Source organism: Artemia franciscana, unplaced genomic scaffold, assembly GCF_032884065.1.
Source record: "Artemia franciscana unplaced genomic scaffold, ASM3288406v1 Scaffold_904, whole genome shotgun sequence".
NCBI lineage: Eukaryota > Metazoa > Arthropoda > Branchiopoda > Anostraca > Artemiidae > Artemia > Artemia franciscana.
The window spans coordinates 113,081-139,495 of record NW_027068993.1 but is presented as its reverse complement, the minus strand read 5'-3'; the positions used below and the strand labels follow the sequence as shown (position 1 = coordinate 139,495).

General features: G+C 35.3%; 1 protein-coding gene across 1 annotated transcript in view; it reads right to left on the bottom strand.

Annotated features, from left to right (window-relative positions):
- The window catches only part of LOC136043745 (voltage-dependent calcium channel type A subunit alpha-1-like), a gene marked incomplete at its 3' end in the record, with an annotated part of 199,168 nt that overhangs the window by 110,133 nt on the left and 62,620 nt on the right, over positions 1–26,415 (bottom strand). The window contains 2 exon segments of the mRNA XM_065728664.1: positions 20,230–20,450; positions 22,656–22,811. Of these exon segments, the coding sequence (XP_065584736.1) occupies positions 20,230–20,450; positions 22,656–22,811 (377 nt within the window).

The following is a 26,415-nucleotide window of genomic DNA, read 5'->3' as shown; positions in this document are numbered from 1 at the left end:
TTTCAAAATCATTCGATCAAAACTATAAGAAAGCCATTTAGCAAAAAAAAAATATGAAAATTTCGTTTTAATTATTCATCTGCAGAGAGCCAAAATCAAAGTATGCATTGATTCAAAAACGGTCAGAAATTAAATTAAAAAAATCAGTTTTTTTTTAACGGAAAGTTTGGAGCGACATTAAAACTTAAAACGCACAGAAATTACTTCGTATATGAAAGGGGCTGCTCCCTCATCAACGCCCCGCTCTTTACGCTAAAGTTTTTTACTGTTTTAAAAAATAGAGTTAAGAGAAAGAGTCAAACTTTAGCGTAAAGAGCGGGGCGTTGATGAGGAAGCAGCCCCTTTCATATACGAAGTAATTTCTGTTCGTTTTAAGTTTTAATGTTGCTCCTTACTTTCCGTTAAAAAACTTGTTTTTTTTTATTTAATAACATATAGAACCTTACTGCTTTTTCGTTTTGTATAGTATTGTACTTCACTCATTTTACAGTATTGTTCACGTTACTGAACAGTAAGTAGATAAGGAACCTTGTTAATAGAAACTATTAATCTTAAACTGGTACTTGTTTATATTATAGAACTGTACTGTTTTTCGTACTGTATAATATTGTACTGCAGTGTCTTTACAGTACTGTTCATGTTACTTGCTGAATTTTACTGTTCCTGTTACGTAGTGGTCTAAATTGCTGCTGTAATGATCTTATCAGAGCAACGCTAGACCGTTGTAGTGGTGAGTAATGATAAATCTTTAATGCTTTTTTTTTATTAACAGATCCAGCTCAAACGGATATGTTGGTGGTAGAAACTTCGGGATTCGTTCAGTTGAAAATCATAGTACACTTTTTACGTGTTGAAAGTGGCTGGAGGGCAATCAATTCCCCTTCTATGCCTTGTTTCACCGCCTTCGTTTCACGCCTGTTTCTTGCCTTGTTTCACGCCCTGTTTCTTTGCCTTGATGCTGGGTATGTGATTAATTCGAAAAATATAAGGGACTTTCTTTGGAAAGGATAAAACTTTTTTTTGGAGGATGGGAACGAGGACCAAGAAAAGGGCCAAAAATATTTTCGTCTCTCGTCAGTTTAAAATTTTTATATATAAAATCTTGGATCGAGATAACCCTAAAGTGCATTAACATTTCCGAGATACACCCCCTACCTCAAAAAAGAGAAAAATTATGCATAAAAAAGGGCCAAACGAGATTATTTTTTTCCTGATCAGTTCAAAACTCTTATCCTTATGTCCTTGGGCTAACGGGATCCAAGTACAGAATAAAAAAAACTATAAAAAAATCTTTCGCATGCTGACCAATGGTCCGCATAGCACGAGCACCGACCTTATGATTCTCTACCTATGGTCGTAAGTGAAATACGTGGTTGGGATCAAATCATCCCTATAGCTGAGCATACAAAGTCACACCACTTAACCCGTTCCAGATAAAACAAAATCAGTAACACCTGAACTCGAGCACCTGCCCCTAAGGACACAGGATTTATAGTCTAGCATGTCAACCACTCGGCTAGTTCTCAGCTTTTTGCAAACATATGACCCTCAGGTTCTCTTGTCATTTTTGAAAGATATTGCCTATACTATTAGAAGATAGTTCGATAAAATAAAAAAAAAATCATATATGCCCCTTATAGGCACTTCAAGCCAGAAAACCGTCTAATATACGCCTAGATGATGCGTTCTCGATCGTAAAAGGGGTAACCGGTACCATGTACTATAGTTGTCGGTTCTAGACCAAGACCACAGGAAGTAATTACTCGTATCTTTGTTCAATCGAGTGATCTTCACATAAGCTTTGCTTATGTGATAGTTTGCCCAGGATCTGACCGTCTTCTATTAATAGCTACCATTAACCATCCTGTAAAAAATGCAAAAGAAGAAGGTTATAACTAGACTAATGAAAAAAAAAATCTCCAAAAATTTGAAGAGGAGATTAGCATTATTGATTGGAATACTGTTTTTGAAGAAAAAGAATGCCCTTCAAGAGCATTGGATACCCTGATGTCAGCCATATTGCCTATTTATGAAAGAGCATGCCACCTAAAAACTATGAAGTCTAAAAAACTTGTTCCACGAAAACCATGGATGTCGCTGGAAATAATGGATGAAACAATATTGAGAAATAGGTTATATGAGAGATATTTAGATGATTGGAGTGATGAAGCTTTTGACCTATTTAAAACACAGATGAATCTAGTGGATAAACTTCGAAGAAATAAAATTTATAATTTTTATAATCATAAATTTGAGGATAGCAAAGGGAACATGAAAGAAACGTGGAGGACAATAAATTACCTTATTAGTGACAAAGGAGATAAGAAGAATGAAGAAGTGTGTTTTAGCGGTTGCGACTGTGATGATAAAAGTGCAGCTGTTAATAAATTAGGCAAATTTTTCTCGAATATTGGTTCTGAAATACAAGCTAGTGTTTATGACAAGTATTGAGAAATGCAGGGTAGTAATTTTAGTGATATAAGAGGTTCATCTCTCTGGAAATGAATTTTAATTTGTGTACTAGTGAGAAAGTGAGTAAAATTGTGAACTCACTGAAATCCCATTCAGCTGGAGTGGATGACTTAACTCTTCAATGGCTTAAAGCAATTTTAGGGTACATACTGCCCTGTCTGGTGTTTATTATTAATCCTTCTCTAGAAAAGGGTGATCAGATTAAAGTCGTGAAGGTCATAAAGTCATGAAGGTCATACCCCTCTACAAGGGTACCTGCTAAAGCGATATCGAAAACTGGCGACCAATATCGATTTTACCTCTTTTTTCAAAAATATTAGAAAAAGTTGTCCATAAACACCTATATGATTTTCTCCAGGTTAATGAATTATTAAGAGAAAACTGATTAGGGTTCCAAAAGGACACTCCACAGCTCATGCCTTGCAAAATCGGGTGGAATAGCTAGTGGTGTCTTTGATAAAGGGTACTTATCAATGTTAATTTTCATTGATATAAGGAAAGCATTTGATACTGTAGGTTTCAAGGTTTTGCTAGACCGACTCAAGTGTCTGGGAATTCACGGCACTTCTTTACAGTGGTTTGAAAGTTATCTCCTTAGAAGACCCCTGCGAATAGTACTTAGTGGTTTGCCTTCATCTTCTTATCGACAAAAATGTGGAACGCCGCAAGGTTCCCTTTTAGGCCCCTTACTTTATTTTGTCTACGTAGATGCGGAGTGTTTTTATCTTCAAGACGTCTGTGTAACAACCTTTGCTGATGATACAACTTTGACAGTGTGGTGCTAAATCGATCAAAGAGGTTGTGCTGAAAGTATGCCAAGGATGTAAATGACACAAGTGTTTGTTTTAGACCGACTCAAGTGTGTGGGAATTCATGGCACTTCTTTACAGTGGTTTGAAAGTTATCTCCTTAGAAGACCCCTGCGTGTAGTACTTAGTGGTTTGCCTTCATCTTCTTATCGGCAAAAATGTGGAATGCCGCAAGGTTCCCTTTTAGGCCCCTTCCTTTATTTTGACTACGTAGATGCAGAGTGTTTTTATTTAAAAGACGTCTGTGTAACAACCTTTGCTGATGATACAACTTTGACAGTGTGGTGCTAAATCGATCAAAGAGGTTGTGCTGAAAGTATGCCAAGGATGTAAATGACACAAGTGTTTGTTTTAGACCGACTCAAGTGTGTGGGAATTCATGGCACTTCTTTACAGTGGTTTGAAAGTTATCTCCTTAGAAGACCCCTGCGTGTAGTACTTAGTGGTTTGCCTTCATCTTCTTATCGACAAAAATGTGGAATGCCGCAAGGTTCCCTTTTAGGCCCCTTCCTTTATTTTGACTACGTAGATGCAGAGTGTTTTTATCTAAAAGACGTCTGTGTAACAACCTTTGCTGATGATACAACTTTGACAGTGTGGTGCTAAATCGATCAAAGAGGTTGTGCTGAAAGTATGCCAAGGATGTAAATGACACAAGTGTTTGTTTTAGACCGACTCAAGTGTGTGGGAATTCATGGCACTTCTTTACAGTGGTTTGAAAGTTATCTCCTTAGAAGACCCCTGCGTGTAGTACTTAGTGGTTTGCCTTCATCTTCTTATCGACAAAAATGTGGAATGCCGCAAGGTTCCCTTTTAGGCCCCTTCCTTTATTTTGACTACGTAGATGCAGAGTGTTTTTATCTAAAAGACGTCTGTGTAACAACCTTTGCTGATGATACAACTTTGACAGTGTGGTGCTAAATCGATCAAAGAGGTTGTGCTGAAAGTATGCCAAGGATGTAAATGACACAAGTGTTTGTTTTAGACCGACTCAAGTGTGTGGGAATTCATGGCACTTCTTTACAGTGGTTTGAAAGTTATCTCCTTAGAAGACCCCTGCGTGTAGTACTTAGTGGTTTGCCTTCATCTTCTTATCGGCAAAAATGTGGAATGCCGCAAGGTTCCCTTTTAGGCCCCTTCCTTTATTTTGACTACGTAGATGCAGAGTGTTTTTATCTAAAAGACGTCTGTGTAACAACCTTTGCTGATGATACAACTTTGACAGTGTGGTGCTAAATCGATCAAAGAGGTTGTGCTGAAAGTATGCCAAGGATGTAAATGACACAAGTGTTTGTTTTAAGTCTTTAAAAACTGTGGGATTATCAAGCAGCAGCTTTCGTTTTCCAGTGTGCATATTTTAGTCCCAAGTGTTTTTCGTGACACTTACAGTGCTAGCAATGATATTCATGAATATGATACAAGAAATAGTGATAAATTGGGGATTGAGCACAATATATTGGGGATTGAGCACAAAATAGTAGCACAAGATCAGGATTATTGATTGCAGTTTCTTGGAACTGCAGTCTGGAATTATCTGCAATTATCTGCAGAAAATTATCTGCAGACTGCAGTCTTCAGTCTGGAATTATCTACTAATCAGCATGAAGGCGGCTGAGCATCTTCTAGAGTTTAAGAGAAAATTAAAAGAATATTCAACAAAAAATGGTTGCTTTTGTATTTTTTATAAATTATTGTATTTTTTATAAATTATATAATTTTTATTTGTGTTTCATAAATAAGAGATGGTAGGGCGGTCTGGCTGGTTGGGGGTGGTAGAGAGGAGTAGGTGGACGGGTGGTAGTGAGGGTGTAGGGTTGTTGGGAGTTTTTTTTATTTTGGAGGGGATAAGGTGAAAGAGATTATTTTCTTAGTTTTGTGTTTTTTGTGGTATGTAGTCTCTTTTTTTTAGTTATTTATTAAGGTATTTTTCAGTGTGTTTAGAAAATGGTTAAATTTTACCACTGCACGCCAATAAAAACCAATGTTTTTCCATGAATGCAGTAGATGTAAAAAGTAAAGTTATAATTGTGTTTATTAATAAAGAAAATATCAATATCAGCCCCTTTCATATACGAAGTAATTTCTGTTCGTTTTAAGTTTTAATGTTGCTCCTTACTTTCCGTTAAAAAACTTGTTTTTTTTTATTTGATAACATATAGTACCTTACTGCTTTTTCGTTTTGTATAGTATTGTACTTCACTCTTTTTACAGTATTGTTCACGTTACTGAACAGTAAGTAGATAAGGAACCTTGTTAATAGCAACTATTAATCTTAAACTGGTACTTGTTTATATTATAGAACTGTACTGTTTTTCGTACTGTATAATATTGTACTGCAGTGTCTTTACAGTACTGTTCATGTTACTTGCTGAATTTTACTGTTCATGTTACGTACTGGTCTAAATTGCTGCAGTAATGATCTGATCAGAGCAACGCTAGACCGTTGTAGTGGTGAGTAATGATAAATCTTTAATGCTTTTTTCTATTAACAGATCCAGCTCGAACGGATATGTTGGTGGTAGAAACTTCGGGATTCGTTCAGTTGAAAATCATAGTACACTTTTTACGTGTTGAAAGTGGCGGGAGGGCAATCAATTCCCCTTCTATGCCTTGTTTCACGCCTTCGTTTCACGCCTGTTTCTTGCCTTGTTTCACGCCCTGTTTCTTTGCCTTGATGCTGGGTATGTGATTAATTCGAAAAATATAAGGGACTTTCTTTGGAAAGGATAAAACTTTTTTTGGAGGATGGGAACGAGGACCAAGAAAAGGGCCAAAAATATTTTCGTCTCTCGTCAGTTTAAAATTTTTATATATAAAATCTTGGATCGAGATAACCCTAAAGTGCATTAACATTTCCGAGACACACCCCCTCCCTCAAAAAAGAGAAAAATTATGCATAAAAAAGGGCCGAACGATATTATTTTTTTCCTGATCAGTTCAAAACTCTTATCCTTATGTCCTTGGGCTAACGGGATCCAAGTACAGAATAAAAAAAACTATAAAAAAATCTTTCGCATGCTGACCAATGGTCCGCATAGCACGAGCACCGACCTTATGATTCTCTACCTATGGTCGTAAGTGAAATACGTGATTGGGATCAAATCATCCCTATAGCTGAGCATACAAAGTCACACCACTTAACCTGTTCCAGATAAAACAAAATCAGTAACACCTGAACTCGAGCACCTGCCCCTAAGGACACAGGATTTATAGTCTAGCATGTCAACCACTCGGCTAGTGCTCAGCTTTTTGCAAACATATGACCCTCAGGTTCTCTTGTCATTTTTGAAAAATATTGCCTATACTATTAGAAGATAGTTCGATAAAATAAAAAAAAAAATCATATATGCCCCTTATAGGCACTTCAAGCCAGAAAACCGTCTAATATACGCCTAGATGATGCGTTCTCGATCGTAAAGGGGTAACCGGTACCATGTACTATAGTTGTCGGTACTAGACCAAGACCACAGGAAGTAATTACTCGTATCTTTGTTCAATCGAGTGATCTTCACATAAGCTTTGCTGATGTGATAGTTTGCCCAGGATCTGACCGTCTTCTATTAATAGCTACCATTAATCACCCTGTGAAAAAATGCAAAAGAAGAAGGTTATAACTAGACTAATGAAAAAAAAAATCTCCAGAATTTTGCAGAAGAGATTAACATTATTGATTGGAGTCCTGTTTTTGAAGAAAAAGAATGCCCTTCAAGAGCATTGGATACCCTGATGTCAGCCATATTTCCTATTTATGAAAGAGCATGCCCCCTAAAGACTATAAAGTCCAAAAAACTTGTTCCACGAAAACCATGGATGTCGCTGGAAATAATGGATGAAACAATATTGAGAAATAGGTTATATGAGAGATAATTAGATGATTGGAGTGATGAAGCTTTTGACCTATTTAAAACACAGATGAATCTAGTGGATAAACTTCGAAGAAATAAAATTTATAATTTTTATAATCATAAATTTGAGGATAGCAAAGGGAACATGAAAGAAACGTGGAGGACAATAAATTACCTTATTAGTGACAAAGGAGATAAGAAGAATGAAGAAGTGTGTTTTAGCGGTTTCGACTGTGATGATAAAAGTGCAGCTGTTAATAAATTAGGCAAATTTTTCTCGAATATTGGTTCTGAAATACAAGCTAGTGTTTATGACAAGTATTGAGAAATGCAGGGTAGTAATTTTAGTGATATAAGAGGTTCATTTCTCTGGAAATGAATTTTAATTTGTGTACTAGTGAGAAAGTGAGTAAAATTGTGAACTCACTGAAATCCCATTCAGCTGGAGTGGATGACTTAACTCTTCAATGGCTTAAAGCAATTTTAGGGTACATACTGCCCTGTCTGGTGTTTATTATTAATCCTTCTCTAGAAAAGGGTGATCAGATTAAAGTCGTGAAGGTCATAAAGTCGTGAAGGTCATACCCCTCTACAAGGGTACCTGCTAAAGCGATATCGAAAACTGGCGATCAATATCGATTTTACCTCTTTTTTCAAAAATATTAGAAAAAGTTGTCCATAAACACCTATATGATTTTCTCCAGGTTAATGAATTATTAAGAGAAAACTGATTTGGGTTCCAAAAGGACACTCCACAGCTCATGCCTTGCAAAATCGGGTGGAATAGCTAGTGGTGTCTTTGATAAAGGGTACTTATCAATGTTAATTTTCATTGATATAAGGAAAGCATTTGATACTGTAGGTTTCAAGGTTTTGCTAGACCGACTCAAGTGTCTGGGAATTCACGGCACTTCTTTACAGTGGTTTGAAAGTTATCTCCTTAGAAGACCCCTGCGTATAGTACTTAGTGGTTTGTCTTCATCTTCTTATCAACAAAAATGTGGAACGCCGCAAGGTTCCCTTTTAGGCCCCTTACTTTATTTTGTCTACGTAGATGCGGAGTGTTTTTATCTTCAAGACGTCTGTGTAACAACCTTTGCTGATGATACAACTTTGACAGTGTGGTGCTAAATCGATCGAAGAGGTTGTGCTGAAAGTATGCCAAGGATGTATATGACACAAGTGTTTGTTTTAGACCGACTCAAGTGTGTGGGAATTCATGGCACTTCTTTACAGTGGTTTGAAAGTTATCTCCTTAGAAGACCCCTGCGTGTAGTACTTAGTGGTTTGCCTTCATCTGCTTATCGGCAAAAATGTGGAATGCCGCAAGGTTCCCTTTTAGGCCCCTTCCTTTATTTTGACTACGTAGATGCAGAGTGTTTTTATCTTCAAGACGTCTGTGTAACAACATTTGCTGATGATACAACTTTGACAGTGTGGTGCTAAATCGATCGAAGAGGTTGTGCTGAAAGTATGCCAAGGATGTAAGCGACACAAGTGTTTGTTTTAGACCGACCCAAGTGTGTGGGAATTCATGGCACTTCTTTACAGTGGTTTGAAAGTTATCTCCTTAGAAGACCCCTGCGTGTAGTACTTAGTGGTTTGCCTTCATCTGCTTATCGGCAAAAATGTGGAATGCCGCAAGGTTCCCTTTTAGGCCCCTTCCTTTATTTTGACTACGTAGATGCAGAGTGTTTTTATCTTCAAGACGTCTGTGTAACAACCTTTGCTGATGATACAACTTTGACAGTGTGGTGCTAAATCGATCGAAGAGGTTGTGCTGAAAGTATGCCAAGGATGTAAATGACACAAGTGTTTGTTTTAAGGCTTTAAAAACTGTGGGATTATCAAGCAGCAGCTTTCGTTTTCCAGTGTGCATATTTTAGTCCCAAGTGTTTTTCGTGACACTTACAGTGCTAGCAATGATATTCATGAATATGATACAAGAAATAGTGATAAATTGGGGATTGAGCACAATATATTGGGGATTGAGCACAAAATAGTAGCACAAGATCAGGATTATTGATTGCAGTTTCTTGGAACTGCAGTCTGGAATTATCTGCAATTATCTGCAGAAAATTATCTGCAGACTGCAGTCTTCAGTCTGGAATTATCTACTAATCAGCATGAAGGCGGCTGAGCATCTTCTAGAGTTTAAGAGAAAATTAAAAGAATATTCAACAAAAAATGGTTGCTTTTGTATTTTTTATAAATTATTGTATTTTTTATAAATTATATAATTTTTATTTGTGTTTCATAAATAAGAGATGGTAGGGCGGTCTGGCTGGTTGGGGGTGGTAGAGAGGAGTAGGTGGACGGGTGGTAGTGAGGGTGTAGGGTTGTTGGGAGTTTTTTTTATTTTGGAGGGGATAAGGTGAAAGAGATTATTTTCTTAGTTTTGTGTTTTTTGTGGTATGTAGTCTCTTTTTTTTAGTTATTTATTAAGGTATTTTTCAGTGTGTTTAGAAAATGGTTAAATTTTACCACTGCACGCCAATAAAAACCAATGTTTTTCCATGAATGCAGTAGATGTAAAAAGTAAAGTTATAATTGTGTTTATTAATAAAGAAAATATCAATATCAGCCCCTTTCATATACGAAGTAATTTCTGTTCGTTTTAAGTTTTAATGTTGCTCCTTACTTTCCGTTAAAAAACTTGTTTTTTTTTATTTGATAACATATAGTACCTTACTGCTTTTTCGTTTTGTATAGTATTGTACTTCACTCTTTTTACAGTATTGTTCACGTTACTGAACAGTAAGTAGATAAGGAACCTTGTTAATAGCAACTATTAATCTTAAACTGGTACTTGTTTATATTATAGAACTGTACTGTTTTTCGTACTGTATAATATTGTACTGCAGTGTCTTTACAGTACTGTTCATGTTACTTGCTGAATTTTACTGTTCATGTTACGTACTGGTCTAAATTGCTGCAGTAATGATCTTATCAGAGCAACGCTAGACCGTTGTAGTGGTGAGTAATGATAAATCTTTAATGCTTTTTTCTATTAACAGATCCAGCTCGAACGGATATGTTGGTGGTAGAAACTTCGGGATTCGTTCAGTTGAAAATCATAGTACACTTTTTACGTGCTGAAAGTGGCTGGAGGGCAATCAATTCCCCTTCTATGCCTTGTTTCACCGCCTTCGTTTCACGCCTGTTTCTTGCCTTGTTTCACGCCCTGTTTCTTTGCCTTGATGCTGGGTATGTGATTAATTCGAAAAATATAAGGGACTTTCTTTGGAAAGGATAAAACTTTTTTTGGAGGATGGGAACGAGGACCAAGAAAAGGGCCAAAAAATATTTTCGTCTCTCGTCAGTTTAAAATTTTTATATATAAAATCTTGGATCGAGATAACCCTAAAGTGCATTAACATTTCCGAGACACACCCCCTCCCTCAAAAAAGAGAAAAATTATGCATAAAAAAGGGCCGAACGATATTATTTTTTTCCTGATCAGTTCAAAACTCTTATCCTTATGTCCTTGGGCTAACGGGATCCAAGTACAGAATAAAAAAAAACTATAAAAAAATCTTTCGCATGCTGACCAATGGTCCGCATAGCACGAGCACCGACCTTATGATTCTCTACCTATGGTCGTAAGTGAAATACGTGGTTGGGATCAAATCATCCCTATAGCTGAGCATACAAAGTCACACCACTTAACCCGTTCCAGATAAAAAAAAATCAGTAACACCTGAACTCGAGCACCTGCCCTTAAGGACACAGGATTTATAGTCTAGCATGTCAACCACTCGACTAGTGCTCAGCTTTTTGCAAACATATAACCCTCAGGTTCTCTTGTCGTTTTTGAAAAATATTGCCTATACTATTAGAAGATAGTTCGATAAAATAAAAAAAAAATCATATATGCCCCTTATAGGCACTTCAAGCCAGAAAACCGTCTAATATACGCCTAGATGATGCGTTCTCGATCGTAAAGGGGGAACCGGTACCATGTACTATAGTTGTCGGTACTAGACCAAGACCACAGGAAGTAATTACTCGTATCTTTGTTCAATCGAGTGATCTTCACATAAGCTTTGCTGATGTGATAGTTTGCCCAGGATCTGACCGTCTTCTATTAATAGCTACCATTAACCACCCTGTGAAAAAATGCAAAAGAAGAAGGTTATAACTAGACTAATGAAAAAAAAAAATCTCCAGAAATTTGCAGTGGAGATTAGCATTATTGATTGGAGTACTGTTTTTGAAGAAAAATAATGCCCTTCAAGAGCATTAGATACCCTGATGTCAGCCATATTGCCTATTTATGAAAGAGCATGCCACCTAAAAACTATAAAGTCTAAAAAACTTGTTCCACGAAAACCATCGATGCCGCTGGAAATAATGGATGAAACAATATTGGGAAATAGGTTATATGAGATATATTTAGATGATTGGAGTGATGAAGCTTTTGACCTATTTAAAACACAGAAGAATCTAGTGGATAAACTTCGAAGAAATGAAATTTATAATTTTTATAATCATAAATTTGAGGATAGCAAAGGGAACATGTAAGAAACGTGGAGGACAATAAATTACCTTATTAGTGACAAAGGAGATAAGAAGAATAAAGAAGTGTGTTTTTAGCGGTTTCGACTGTGATGATAAAAGTGCAGCTGTTAATAAATTAGGCAAATTTTTCTCGAATATTGGTTCTGAAATACAAGCTAGTGTTTATGACAAGTATTGAGAAATGCAGGGTAGTAATTTTAGTGATATAAGAGGTTCATCTCTCTGGAAATGAATTTTAATTTGTGTACTAAAGGAAAGTGAGTAAAATTGTGAACTCACTGAAATCCCATTCAGCTGGAGTGGATGACTTAACTCTTCAATGACTTAAAGCAATTTTAGGGTACATACTGCCCTGTCTGGTGTTTATTATTAATCTTTCCCTAGAAAAGGGTAAATTCCCTGAGCAGCTTAAAGTCGTGAAGGTCATAAAGTCGTGAAGGTCATACCCCTCTACAAGGGTACCTGCTAAAGCGATATCGAAAACTGGCGATCAATATCGATTTTACCTCTTTTTTCAAAAATATTAGAAAAAGTTGTCCATAAACACCTATATGATTTTCTCCAGGTTAATGAATTATTAAGAGAAAACTGATTTGGGTTCCAAAAGGACACTCCACAGCTCATGCCTTGCAAAATCGGGTGGAATAGCTAGTGGTGTCTTTGATAAAGGGTACTTATCAATGTTAATTTTCATTGATATAAGGAAAGCATTTGATACTGTAGGTTTCAAGGTTTTGCTAGACCGACTCAAGTGTCTGGGAATTCACGGCACTTCTTTACAGTGGTTTGAAAGTTATCTCCTTAGAAGACCCCTGCGTATAGTACTTAGTGGTTTGTCTTCATCTTCTTATCGACAAAAGTGTGGAACGCCGCAAGGTTCCCTTTTAGGCCCCTTACTTTATTTTGTCTACGTAGATGCGGAGTGTTTTTATCTTCAAGACGTCTGTGTAACAACCTTTGCTGATGATACAACTTTGACAGTGTGGTGCTAAATCGATCGAAGAGGTTGTGCTGAAAGTATGCCAAGGATGTAAATGACACAAGTGTTTGTTTTAGACCGACTCAAGTGTGTGGGAATTCATGGCACTTCTTTACAGTGGTTTGAAAGTTATCTCCTTAGAAGACCCCTGCGTGTAGTACTTAGTGGTTTGTCTTCATCTTCTTATCGACAAAAATGTGGAACGCCGCAAGGTTCCCTTTTAGGCCCCTTCCTTTATTTTGACTACGTAGATGCAGAGTGTTTTTATCTTCAAGACGTCTGTGTAACAACATTTGATGATGATACAACTTTGACAGTGTGGTGCTAAATCGATCGAAGAGGTTGTGCTGAAAGTATGCCAAGGATGTAAGCGACACAAGTGTTTGTTTTAGACCGACCCAAGTGTGTGGGAATTCATGGCACTTCTTTACAGTGGTTTGAAAGTTATCTCCTTAGAAGACCCCTGCGTGTAGTACTTAGTGGTTTGCCTTCATCTGCTTATCGGCAAAAATGTGGAATGCCGCAAGGTTCCCTTTTAGGCCCCTTCCTTTATTTTGACTACGTAGATGCAGAGTGTTTTTATCTTCAAGACGTCTGTGTAACAACCTTTGCTGATGATACAACTTTGACTGTGTGGTGCTAAATCGATCGAAGAGGTTGTGCTGAAAGTATGCCAAGGATGTAAATGACACAAGTGTTTGTTTTAAGTCTTTAAAAACTGTGGGATTATCAAGCAGCAGCTTTCGTTTTCCAGTGTGCATATTTTAGTCCCAAGTGTTTTTCGTGACACTTACAGTGCTAGCAATGATATTCATGAATATGATACAAGAAATAGTGATAAATTGGGGATTGAGCACAATATATTGGGGATTGAGCACAAAATAGTAGCACAAGATCAGGATTATTGATTGCAGTTTCTTGGAACTGCAGTCTGGAATTATCTGCAATTATCTGCAGAAAATTATCTGCAGACTGCAGTCTTCAGTCTGGAATTATCTACTAATCAGCATGAAGGCGGCTGAGCATCTTCTAGAGTTTAAGAGAAAATTAAAAGAATATTCAACAAAAAATGGTTGCTTTTGTATTTTTTATAAATTATTGTATTTTTTATAAATTATATAATTTTTATTTGTGTTTTATAAATAAGAGATGGTAGGGCGGTCTGGCTGGTTGGGGGTGGTAGAGAGGAGTAGGTGGACGGGTGGTAGTGAGGGTGTAGGGTTGTTGGGAGTTTTTTTTATTTTGGAGGGGATAAGGTGAAAGAGATTATTTTCTTAGTTTTGTGTTTTTTGTGGTATGTAGTCTCTTTTTTTTAGTTATTTATTAAGGTATTTTTCAGTGTGTTTAGAAAATGGTTAAATTTTACCACTGCACGCCAATAAAAACCAATGTTTTTCCATGAATGCAGTAGATGTAAAAAGTAAAGTTATAATTGTGTTTATTAATAAAGAAAATATCAATATCAGCCCCTTTCATATACGAAGTAATTTCTGTTCGTTTTAAGTTTTAATGTTGCTCTTTACTTTCCGTTAAAAAACTTGTTTTTTTTTATTTAATAACATATAGTACCTTACTGCTTTTTTGTTTTGTATAGTATTGTACTTCACTCTTTTTACAGTATTGTTCACGTTACTGAACAGTAAGTAGATAAGGAACCTTGTTAATAGAAACTATTAATCTTAAACTGGTCCTTGTTTATATTATAGAACTGTACTGTTTTTCGTACTGTATAATATTGTACTGCAGTGTCTTTACAGTACTGTTCATGTTACTTGCTGAATTTTACTGTTCATGTTACGTACTGGTCTAAATTGCTGCAGTAATGATCTTATCAGAGCAACGCTAGACCGTTGTAGTGGTGAGTAATGATAAATCTTTAATGCTTTTTTTTATTAACAGATCCAGCTTGAACGGATATGTTGGTGGTAGAAACTTCGGGATTCGTTCAGTTGAAAATCATAGTACACTTTTTACGTGTTGAAAGTGGCGGGAGGGCAATCAATTCCCCTTCTATGCCTTGTTTCACGCCTTCGTTTCACGCCTGTTTCTTGCCTTGTTTCACGCCCTGTTTCTTTGCCTTGATGCTGGGTATGTGATTAATTCGAAAAATATAAGGGACTTTCTTTGGAAAGGATAAAACTTTTTTTGGAGGATGGGAACGAGGACCAAGAAAAGGGCCAAAAATATTTTCGTCTCTCGTCAGTTTAAAATTTTTATATATAAAATCTTGGATCGAGAAAACCCTAAAGTGCATTAACATTTCCGAGACACACCCCCTCCCTCAAAAAAGAGAAAAATTATGCATAAAAAAGGGCCAAACGAGATTATTTTTTTCCTGATCAGTTCAAAACTCTTATCCTTATGTCCTTGGGCTAACGGGATCCAAGTACAGAATAAAAAAAACTATAAAAAAATCTTTCGCATGCTGACCAATGGTCCGCATAGCACGAGCACCGACCTTATGATTCTCTACCTATGGTCGTAAGTGAAATACGTGGTTGGGATCAAATCATCCCTATAGCTGAGCATACAAAGTCACACCACTTAACCCGTTCCAGATAAAAAAAAATCAGTAACACCTGAACTCGAGCACCTGCCCTTAAGGACACAGGATTTATAGTCTAGCATGTCAACCACTCGGCTAGTGCTCAGCTTTTTGCAAACATATGACCCTCAGGTTCTTTTGTCATTTTTGAAAGATATTGCCTATACTATTAGAAGATAGTTCGATAAAATAAAAGAAAATCATATATGCCCCTTATAGGCACTTCAAGCCAGAAAACCGTCTAATATACGCCTAGATGATGCGTTCTCGATCGTAAAGGGGTAACCGGTACCATGTACTATAGTTGTCGGTACTAGACCAAGACCACAGGAAGTAATTACTCGTATCTTTGTTCAATCGAGTGATCTTCACATAAGCTTTGCTGATGTGATAGTTTGCCCAGGATCTGACCGTCTTCTATTAATAGCTACCATTAATCACCCTGTGAAAAAATGCAAAAGAAGAAGGTTATAACTAGACTAATGAAAAAAAAAATCTCCAGAATTTTGCAGAAGAGATTAACATTATTGATTGGAGTCCTGTTTTTGAAGAAAAAGAATGCCCTTCAAGAGCATTAGATACCCTTATGTCAGCCATATTGCCTATTTATGAAAGAGCATGCCACCTACAAACTATAAAGTGCAAAAAACTTGTTCCACGAAAGCCATGGATGTCGCTGGAAATAATGGATGAAACAATATTGGGAAATAGGTTATATGAGATATATTTAGATGATTGGAGTGATGAAGCTTTTGACCTATTTAAAACACAGATGAATCTAGTGGATAAACTTCGAAGAAATGAAATTTATAATTTTTATAATCACAAATTTGAGGATAGCAAAGGGAACATGTAAGAAACGTGGAGGACAATAAATTACCTTATTAGTGACAAAGGAGATAAGAAGAATAAAGAAGTGTGTTTTAGCGGTTGCGACTGTGATGATAAAAGTGCAGCTGTTAATAAATTAGGCAAATTTTTCTCGAATATTGGTTCTGAAATACAAGCTAGTGTTTATGACAAGTATTGAGAAATGCAGGGTAGTAATTTTAGTGATATAAGAGGTTCATTTCTCTGGAAATGAATTTTAATTTGTGTACTAGTGAGAAAGTGAGTAAAATTGTGAACACACTGAAATCCCATTCAGCTGGAGTGGATGACACAACTCTTCAATGGCTTAAAGCAATGGCTTAAACCTGTCTGGTGTTTATTATTAATCTTTCTCTAGAAAAGGGTAAATTCCCTGAGCAGCTTAAAGTCGTGAAGGTCATAAAGTCGTGAAGGTCATACCCCTCTACAAGGGTACCTGCTAAAGCGATATCGAAAACTGGCGACCAATATCGATTTTACCTCTTTTTTCAAAAATATTAGAAAAAGTTGTCCATAAACACCTATATGATTTTCTCCAGGTTAATGAATTATCAAGTGAAAACCGATTTGGTTTCCAAAAGGGACACTCCACAGCTCATGCATTGCAAAATCGGGTGGAATAGCTAGTGGTGTGTTTGATAAAGGGTACTTATCAATGTTAATTTTCATTGATATAAGGAAAGCATTTGATACTGTAGGTTTCAAGGTTTTGCTAGACCGACTCAAGTGTCTGGGAATTCACGGCACTTCTTTACAGTGGTTTGAAAGTTATCTCCTTAGAAGACCCCTGCGTATAGTACTTAGTGGTTTGTCTTCATCTTCTTATCGACAAAAATGTGGAACGCCGCAAGGTTCCCTTTTAGGCCCCTTACTTTATTTTGTCTACGTAGATGCGGAGTGTTTTTATCTTCAAGACGTCTGTGTAACAACCTTTGCTGATGATACAACTTTGACAGTGTGTGCTAAATCGATCGAAAAGGTTGTGCTGAAAGTATGCCAAGGATGTAAGTGACACAAGTGTTTGTTTTAGACCGACTCAAGTGTAACAACCTTTGCTGATGATACAACATTGACAGTGTGGTGCTAAATCGATCGAAGAGGTTGTGCTGAAAGTATGCCAAGGATGTAAATGACACAAGTGTTTGTTTTAAGTCTTTAAAAACTGTGGGATTATCAAGCAGCAGCTTTCGTTTTCCAGTGTGTATATTTTAGTCCCAAGTGTTTTTCGTGACACTTACAGTGCTAGCAATGATATTCATGAATATGATACGAGAAATAGTGATAAATTGGGGATTGAGCACAATATATTGGGCATTGAGCACAAAATAGTAGCACAAGATCAGGATTATTGATTGCAGTTTCTTGGAACTGCAGTCTGGAATTATCTGCAATTATCTGCAGAAAATTATCTGCAGACTGCAGTCTGCAGTCTGGAATTATCTACTAATCAGCATGAAGGCGGCTGAGCATCTTCTAGAGTTTAAGAGAAAATTAAAAGAATATTCAATAAAGAATAGTTGCTTTTGTATTTTTTATAAATTATTGTATTTTTTATAAATTATATAATTTTTATTTGTGTTTTATAAATAAGAGATGGTAGGGCGGTCTGGCTGGTTGGGGGTGGTAGAGAGGAGTAGGTGGACGGGTGGTAGTGAGGGTGTAGGGTTGTTGGGAGTTTTTTTTTATTTTGGAGGGGATAAGGTGAAAGAGATTATTTTCTTAGTTTTGTGTTTTTTGTGGTATGTAGTCTCTTTTTTTTAGTTATTTATTATGGTATTTTTCAGTGTGTTTAGAAAATGGTTAAATTTTACCACTGCACGCCAACAAAAACCAATGTTTTTCCATGAATGCAGTAGATGTAAAAAGTAAAGTTATAATTGTGTTTATTAATAAAGAAAATATCAATATCAGTACTTCTTAGTCCCAGCATGTTATTTCAGTGTGCTTCCATCATAGGGCAATCCTTTTATAGTCGCCATTAGTTTCATATCTTTTCTTACTTTCTTTAGCCTTTATTTTACCTTGATATGATAATTCACCAACCCTCCAACACAAAAAGAGATTAAAAAATAAATAAAATAATTACTATAAGATATTCTGCACCATACATTCGGCCTGTTTATCGGGACATGGGTGGTATATTCCAATTCTTCTTCTTTTCTTCGTTATTTTTAGTTTTCATTCTTTCCCTTCGGCTGCCCAATTTTATATATGGGGGAATTTTCTGGTGGATTGACAACAGAGGAAATTTTCCTTGGGGAATTTTCATGGAAATAATTGTATGCTGGATTTCTCCGTGGGGGGGAATTTTAGGGGGAAATTCTCTTGAAAGATTTTCCTCGGAAAGGGGGGGGTACCGAATACACAAGTACCGACTAAAAGACATGAAAGTCATAAAAATACAGCCTTGTATTTCGTTCCTTCAATTATACTTTAAATGACAATCTTCATGAGTTTCTTAGCCAGATGGATTCCTGTGCAAAAAAAGTTTGAAACTCATTTTGGCTCCATTAGTTTGCCACGACCCAACACAGAAATTATTCACAGATATTACAACACAGAATTAGTTTACCTCCTTTATATGAAGGGAACCTCTCCTTTATCAACCCTCGCTCTTTATGCTAAAGTCTTTAAGTTCTTTAAAATACCTCTAATTCAACTTTGACGGCCCTTGTGTTTCAGGATTCGCTCTTAAATAATTGCGACAAAAATTAAAACTTTAGCGCTAAGACCCAGGGTTGAGAAAGGGTGTCCCTTGATAGCGACCAATATTCTTTGAAAAAAGTTTTGAATGGGTAATATCCTTATGGGGAAATACCCTTATAGTAATTATCCTTATGGGTATTAAATTTTTGTATACCCTTATGGGTAATATGGCTCTATGGTTGTGGGTTAATATTGTTATGGGTAATATGGTTTTATGGGTAATATCCTTATGGGAAAATACCCTTATGGTAATTATCCTCATGGGTATTAAATCATTAAATACCCTTATGGGTAATATAATTTTATGTTTATGGTTATGGATTAATATGGTTATTGGTAATATGTTTCTTGGGTAATATCCTTACGGGTAAACACCGTTATGGTAATTATCCTTAGAAAAAAGTTTTGAATTGGTAATATAACTGAACTATTCGTTTGTCATTATAGATAGGTTGTCAACCAGACACTTTATGTCGAAAGGATACATTCCAAAGTACCAGGACACAACGTCAAAAAAGGACAAAAAAAGTGAAATGTTTTAGAAATTTGGGATATAGAAGGGCGAAAGGGGGTATATTGTGCGATTTATGACACAAAACGAAACTTTTCTCAACTGGATATATATTTTGTTAAAAAAAAATTTACTTTTCATGAAAGTAGTGCTTTTTCTCTGTATATTTCTTTATTTTTGAGCATCAAGTTTTTCCTGGAATATAAAAGGGCAAAAAGTGGTATGTTATGCAAATTTATGACACCAAACGAAACTTTTCCCAACTGGATATACATTTTGGTAAAAAAAAAATTTACTTTTCACCAAAGCAATGCTTTTTCTCGGTATGTTTCTTTCTTTTTGAGCATCATGGTTTTTCCCGGGATATAAAAAGGCAAGAAGGGGTATATTGTGCAAATTTATGACACAAAATGAAAGTTTACCCAACTGGATATATATTTTGGTAAACAAAATTCATTTTTCACCAAAGTAGAGTTTTTACTCGGTATATTTCTTTCTTTTAGAGCATCACAGGTGTTCCTGAGATGTTATCAGTAAAGGATTCTTTCAAAGTAAGGATTTACGCTTATAAGAATTTTATGCTTTCATTTTAAGTCATTTTGTATGAATGTTTTATATAGATTTTTTCTGTTCATATTTAATATTAACTGGCCGCTTTGAAAGTTTATCAAGCGTCTTTTGGTCAGTAGTAAAAGTGGTAAAAAAACCTCTAGCGATTTCAAGATGGACACATTTAAGCTAAGAAATGACACATTTTTGAATCCTCAGGGACACTTGATGGACCAAAAAGTTGGTGACCCTTCATTACAGCGTTCCCTGCTCGTGTAGAATTTTCCTGCAGAATCACTACATATGCCAATAAGATGGTACAGGATACACCAAGCTTACCCAATATGTAGTGATTCTGCAGGAACTTTCCTGCAGAATCACTACATATGCCAATAAGATGGTACGGTATACACCAAGCTTACCCAATAAAGAATGGACGTCCAGCCTTCCATAGTAATACATTGGAACACTGTCAACATAGCAAACCCGATGTTATCAAATGATGTTATACCAAAATTTGGTCCTTCCCATTTCTCTAAGCACATGGAACTACTGTAATCACAGACATAGCTACCCGGCGCTGCTAATGATGAGTTATCTGAATGGCAAGGCGTTTCCTCTTCTCCCTCGGTAACAACCTCGTCTAAAAAGTAATCAAAAGTTTTAGTTACAATTATAAAAGTTAGAAATACTATCAAAAATGTTATAAATAAATTATAAAAAGGAAGGTCTTAAACCATGGACGTATATCAAACAAAAGAATTTTTTCATCCAAAAAACAAATGTTGTCATTTTTTATTATTTTTATATTTTTTATATTTTGTATTTTTATATTTTTCGCATTTTTATATTTTGGCAGCTGGAGTCAGCAGGCAGCTCAGACTCAGACTCAGACTCAGCTAAGCTGACAGCTCAGAAAAAGCAGTTGTTTATTTCCCTTTGTTAGAATCTTTGAAAAAAAACAAGTAAGTAATTAATAACAATGTAACAAATAACAAAAGTATACTGATTTGTGGAGAGAGGGTTCCAGTAAATACTACTAATACAACCAAACAACGTACTTTAGCATCTGGCCACCAGAGGCCAACACAGCTGAGCACATTCCTTTTCCATCTTAATTTATTCTAAGCTTCACTCTTTAACCCTCCCATTAAGTTACAGTTTTCCTTTAGATTCTTTCCTGTGAGTTTTCCATTGAAATGGGCTCTTTCAGTCATGTTGAAACCCCCTCGCTGCAAAATGGCCCGAATACCATCCTTTATAATAGCTGATGCATCAATATATATCCTCATATATCACTGAAAATAATTTCTTGAAAAATCGAGTGAATCAACTTAGTTAAATCAAGCATTAAGATAAATCTCTGCATCTACCATTTTCTTATTTGGACTAGACTACGTGACTTTCAGGAGCGGGCCAATTTTATCTCCAACGTAGGTAATCCCAAGTATAGAATAAGGTTATATATAGAATAGAATAAGGTATATTATTTAAGGTAAGAAAAATAAGGAAATTTATTAAATAAGAAAAATTAATATAGCAGCAGAAAAGTGAAATTTCTTGATGGACAAGTAAATTTTGAAAATAAAATGATAAACCCGAAAACCCATTCACACTTGATTAGAGCTTGAATCTCTCCCTCCATGCTGCATTCACATATTTTTGAATAATTTGCTTATGGTGACTGTTTGCTCATGCTTATAAAAACCATGCTCATAGTTTACTTATGTTTATGATGATGTTTAGATTAGAGTTAAAAGATAATTAAGATGGTTTGGTGAATTTTTAAGTTAGCATATAGCAGAAAATTTAAATAAGAAAGGGTATACTTAGCGTAAGGCCCCTCAAGCACTTAGTATAGAAAACAATATTGGAAATATGAAAACCAGTTAACCCGTATTTTAGGTCAAAAAAGTGAAAGCAGTGAAATGTATTTATCTTAGCTATACAATTACTGACACAAAAGTTAGGGGAAGCTTTTCGCTTATATTACAAAGGTAAAAAACTTTGCGCCGGAGTGTTCCCAGAGGAAGTAACAAAAGAGATACTGCCAGGAAAAAAAGTAGCGGAAAAATCATGGACAACTCTTTTTTTATTTCCCCGAGAGTCTCTAATTAGCTTTATAAACGAGAAAATAGATATTTCACTTTATATGTTTTTAGGAGAGATTTAAGCAAGTTTTCAGAAAGATTTAAAAGCTGAAATAACTTATCATTTTTATTGAATGCTACGAATGTTTAATTTATTTATCCAAACTCTTAGAAACAATTTAATTAAATTCCGGAGAAAATTTAGGACAAAGAAAAATGAGGTAATTTATAGTCACTTGCAAAAAGGGATAAAATGTTCATATTACAGTCATCACTTCTGTTTAACCGTCCTCAGTTCAAAAGAAGAATAAAACTGAAAGGTTTTCTTACGTTTGTATTTGACATTTGTCTTTTTATTATATTTCTCAGACTTTTATCTACTTTTTCTTTTTGTTCAATTTGCACCAAGAACCGGCAAGCGTAGTTCTCAACCAAAATATTTCTTCCTTATCCCTTTTGACTTTTTGAACAACGTGTTTTCCTTATTATCTTGCGTTTTCTCGTTTTGTCATTCTTAGCAAGTGTAACATCAGAAATTGCTTATTTTGAATTTCATCAGTGAAATATTTTCCTTTGTTGTTTTTATTATTTTTTTTTTTTTTACTGCGACATTGCTCCTTCTTAACCAACAGTCTTTGGGGTGTATAGCCAGTTTTTACTGCCACCCTAACATGAATAACAAAAACAGAGAATTTTTTTTAAATCCTCTAAAATATAAAAGAAGGATAATTCCATCAAAAAAAGGGAATGAAACTCACTAAAATCTTCTATGCTGTAGCAAGTTTTGTGGAAAGCTCCTGAATAAAACTCCAATCCTATTATAGCAAATATGACTATAGCAAACAACACCAACAAACCAATTTGTAACAAAGGTGCCATTGCTTTTATAATAGACTTTAAAACAACTTGAAGGCCTGAAAAAAAACTTAATTAAATCTAATTCGAAGTGTTGCTAGAACTACGAAATAACACCTATTGACAGCTTTCTGCAACAGATGCAACCTGTTGCTCTTGAGATTGATTAAATAAATAAACAAGTTTTTTGAACTGAAAGTAAGGAGCGAAATTAAAACTTAAGACGAACGGAAGGCTTTTCCTCCTTAACGCCCCGCTCTTTACGCTAATGTTTGACTCTTTCTCTTAACTCTACTTTTTAAAACAGTAGAAAGCTTTAGCGTAAAGAGTGGGGGTTGAGTCCGTGATCTTTGAAACTTCTACAATACGGTTCTCTGATACATTGAATCTGATGATGTAATTTTTGTTAAGATTGTATGACTTTTAGGGGGTGTTTCCCCCTATTTTCTAAAATAAGGCAAATTTTCTCAGGTTCATAATTTTTGATGGGTAAGACTAAACTTGATGAAACTTAAATATTTAAAATCAGCATTAAAATGCAATTCTTTTGATGTAACTATTGGTATCATAATTCTATTCTTTAGAGTTTCGGTTACTATTGAGCCGGGTCGCTCCTTACTACATTTCGTTACCGCAATCTGTTTTGAACGTTTCTTATTGTTATAATGAATTTTTATGTATAATTGAGTTTTATTTCAATCTAGGAAAATATTCAAATAAATTAAAAAAGAAAATGTTTAAACAACTAGTACATGTACAACTAGTACACCTAGTTGTACTAGTACAACTAGTACAACTAGTACCTGCGGATAAAAGAGACCTTTCATACCGGTACTACCACGAAAGTCTTAAGGCCTAAACAATGTTTTTCCAAATTTTCAATCGTTTCAACTTTAAGTTAAGTTAAAGTTTTAAGTCGTTCCACCATCCCCGAACAAGTCAGTCCCCCAGGAATAAACCCTTGCAAAAGTAACTTATTCTTTTGTTTCAATACCAAGATATGGTAATACGCTCTTCTGAATACAGAAGAAAATAGAAACCATTTTTAACATCATTTTTTAATATTTTTTTTTTCATTTAGTTTTGAAGCCTCTGACAGTAGATTGGACCTGGGACTTGATTCTGACAGATACAGGATACATGAGGAAGGGGATGCGTCCATTAAAAATATTCCCACGAAACATGTAAGGATGCTGAGTGAGGCGTTCGGGACTGGTCCCAATTCGATTTATTGTATTTTTTTTTTTGCCTTCTTCTTACTACCTTTATTTTTGCTAACCACTTTTAATATATTATTTTTTCTGTTTTATTTTCACATTTTTTATTTATTTTCTTTACTGCCTAAAATAATAGATATATAGATAGATAGATAGTTTATTTTAGCCCACCATCAGAACAACAACATGGCGGAGCATAAAGAAAAAAAATAAAAGGAGAAAGAAAAAGGCGAAAAACAATTACTTGAAAATTAAACGATTAGATTACATTCACTATACACATTCATAGCTCATATATGACGTGCAACGGCAGGAAATTATAAAGGTGCTCAAGGGCACCTTTTCTAGCATTAGTTTCCTGTTCTGCCACAGCTTCACGGGGATCTGGAATTTGATACTTATTCAAAAGAAATGAGTTTCTCTCGAATAGCGGTAAACTAATGGTATTAAAGTGTTCTGAAGCTAAAAGTCATCCTTTCGTTCCTCAAAGACTAAAAAAAAAAACAAACAAAAAACAGACACACACACAAGGCACAAAATTTTGAAGTATTAAAAAAAAATTAAACAAGCAAAAAAAAAAAAAAATCACACAGAAGCTCAAGATCTAAAGACAAAAAGTTATGCAGGGATGAAATGGGCAAAAACACAACCTAATCAGTTCACAAAAATGCTGGAGAAGGACGTGCAAAATTTATTTTTCCAACATGGGAGGGACGATTTTTCTAATGAAATACTAAAACAAGGTTTTTTTAACCATAGAGGTGGAAAAGAATATAAAGGGACAATAGCCAAACTTCCTCCTAGTGATGGATCCAGGAGAGGCCAGGGTGACCCCTCAAAGTCTTATGGCACCGTTGTTCCTTGTTTTTTCTTTATTAACGCTTCATTTTAGAATAAATTTGCCAATTTGATCAATTATTGGCTTCTTTTTCACATTGGCCTGCCTCCACGATTTTGCTCATTCGCGCCCTTGTCACATTAGGCCTCCCCCATGATTTTGCTCTAGATCCATCTCTGCTCCTTCTCTCGATTTTTTAATCATGGTCGAATAAAGATAGGAAAATAGCACTAAAACTAACAATGAATTATTAAAAAATGTGTAAAAAACTGTGTAAAAATGTGTAAAATTAAAAAATGCGTAAAAATTAAAAAATGGGTAAAATGTGTAAAAAATGTTCCTTGAAGCAATGCTATAAATATTGAACAAAAACCAAACTGCTCAAGAAAAAAGATGCAGCGTTTAGGACTGAGAGGGATAAAAAAAGGTCTTGTACGGGAACTGCCCCTCCCTATAGTAATTTTCGCCCATGCCCAGGAATTTTCCAGAAACAAATTAATTGTTTTGAAGCATGGGGCATTCAAGAATGAATCTCCTTTGAAATTTCATTTAAGTCTAAAAGCTACAATAAAGTGTTAATAAGAACAGTATTTAAAGTATGGAAATCAAGTAGGTCTTTTTCTGAAAATAATTTACTACATTTTGAAAAATACTTTGAAATACCTAAGCCATCTGAAGATAAGCCCCAAAGTTCTTGGAAAGTAAGAATGAAATATTTATTCAAGCCAAAATAATATTCTTCAAATGTGGTAACCGCCAAGAACATTCATATATCAACTCATAATGCGGTTGTTATAAAGCAGGATGAGATTTGGAACTACTACAATAAATTATATTAAGTTTTATATTTTATTTATTTTCGTATTTAACTTATCTAGTTCCTCTTGATTTATGTATTTAGTTAGACAAAGTTTGACAGTAGAGTAAACGTTCTCAGGAGCTAACTGTCAACACTGTCAACATGATTGATAAAAATCTGCCTTCCCATGTTTCTACTCCTCAGCTTTGGTAATTTAATTAACTTTTCATATTTTAGAAACTTTTGGTTTTAGTTTTTAGAAAGAAAGTAATTTGTGCTTCACTGAAAACAAAATCGATAGCTGAAGTTGGAATTTTTATTCACCCAGTTGATGTATTTTGCATTTGAATAATATATTTAAAAGCAATGAGAAATATATAATGATCCAATAAAGATAGGAAATAGGACAGTAATACTAAAACTAACAATGAATAATAAAAAAGATAAGAAAACAATGTTCCCCGATGAAATGTTACAAATATTGAACGAAAACCAAAACTGTATTGTACTTTATATCTTATCTAGTATGCATAGTATTTATTTCCTTCTTAAAATTTAGCAAATCTATCATTAGAAGAAACTCCAGAAATTATTTTATTGACATTTGATGACGCTATTGTTATTGTTATTCAATGACGCTATTGACATTATTGCTGTTGTTGTTGGATATATCTTATATCTTATCTAGTATGCATTTTTCTATTCCTTATATTGTTTTATAGTATACTAGCTGATGGGGTGGCGCTTCGTGCCACCCCAACACCTAGTTGGTGGGGGCGCTTCTCGTCCCCTAAGCCCCCCGCGCGCGT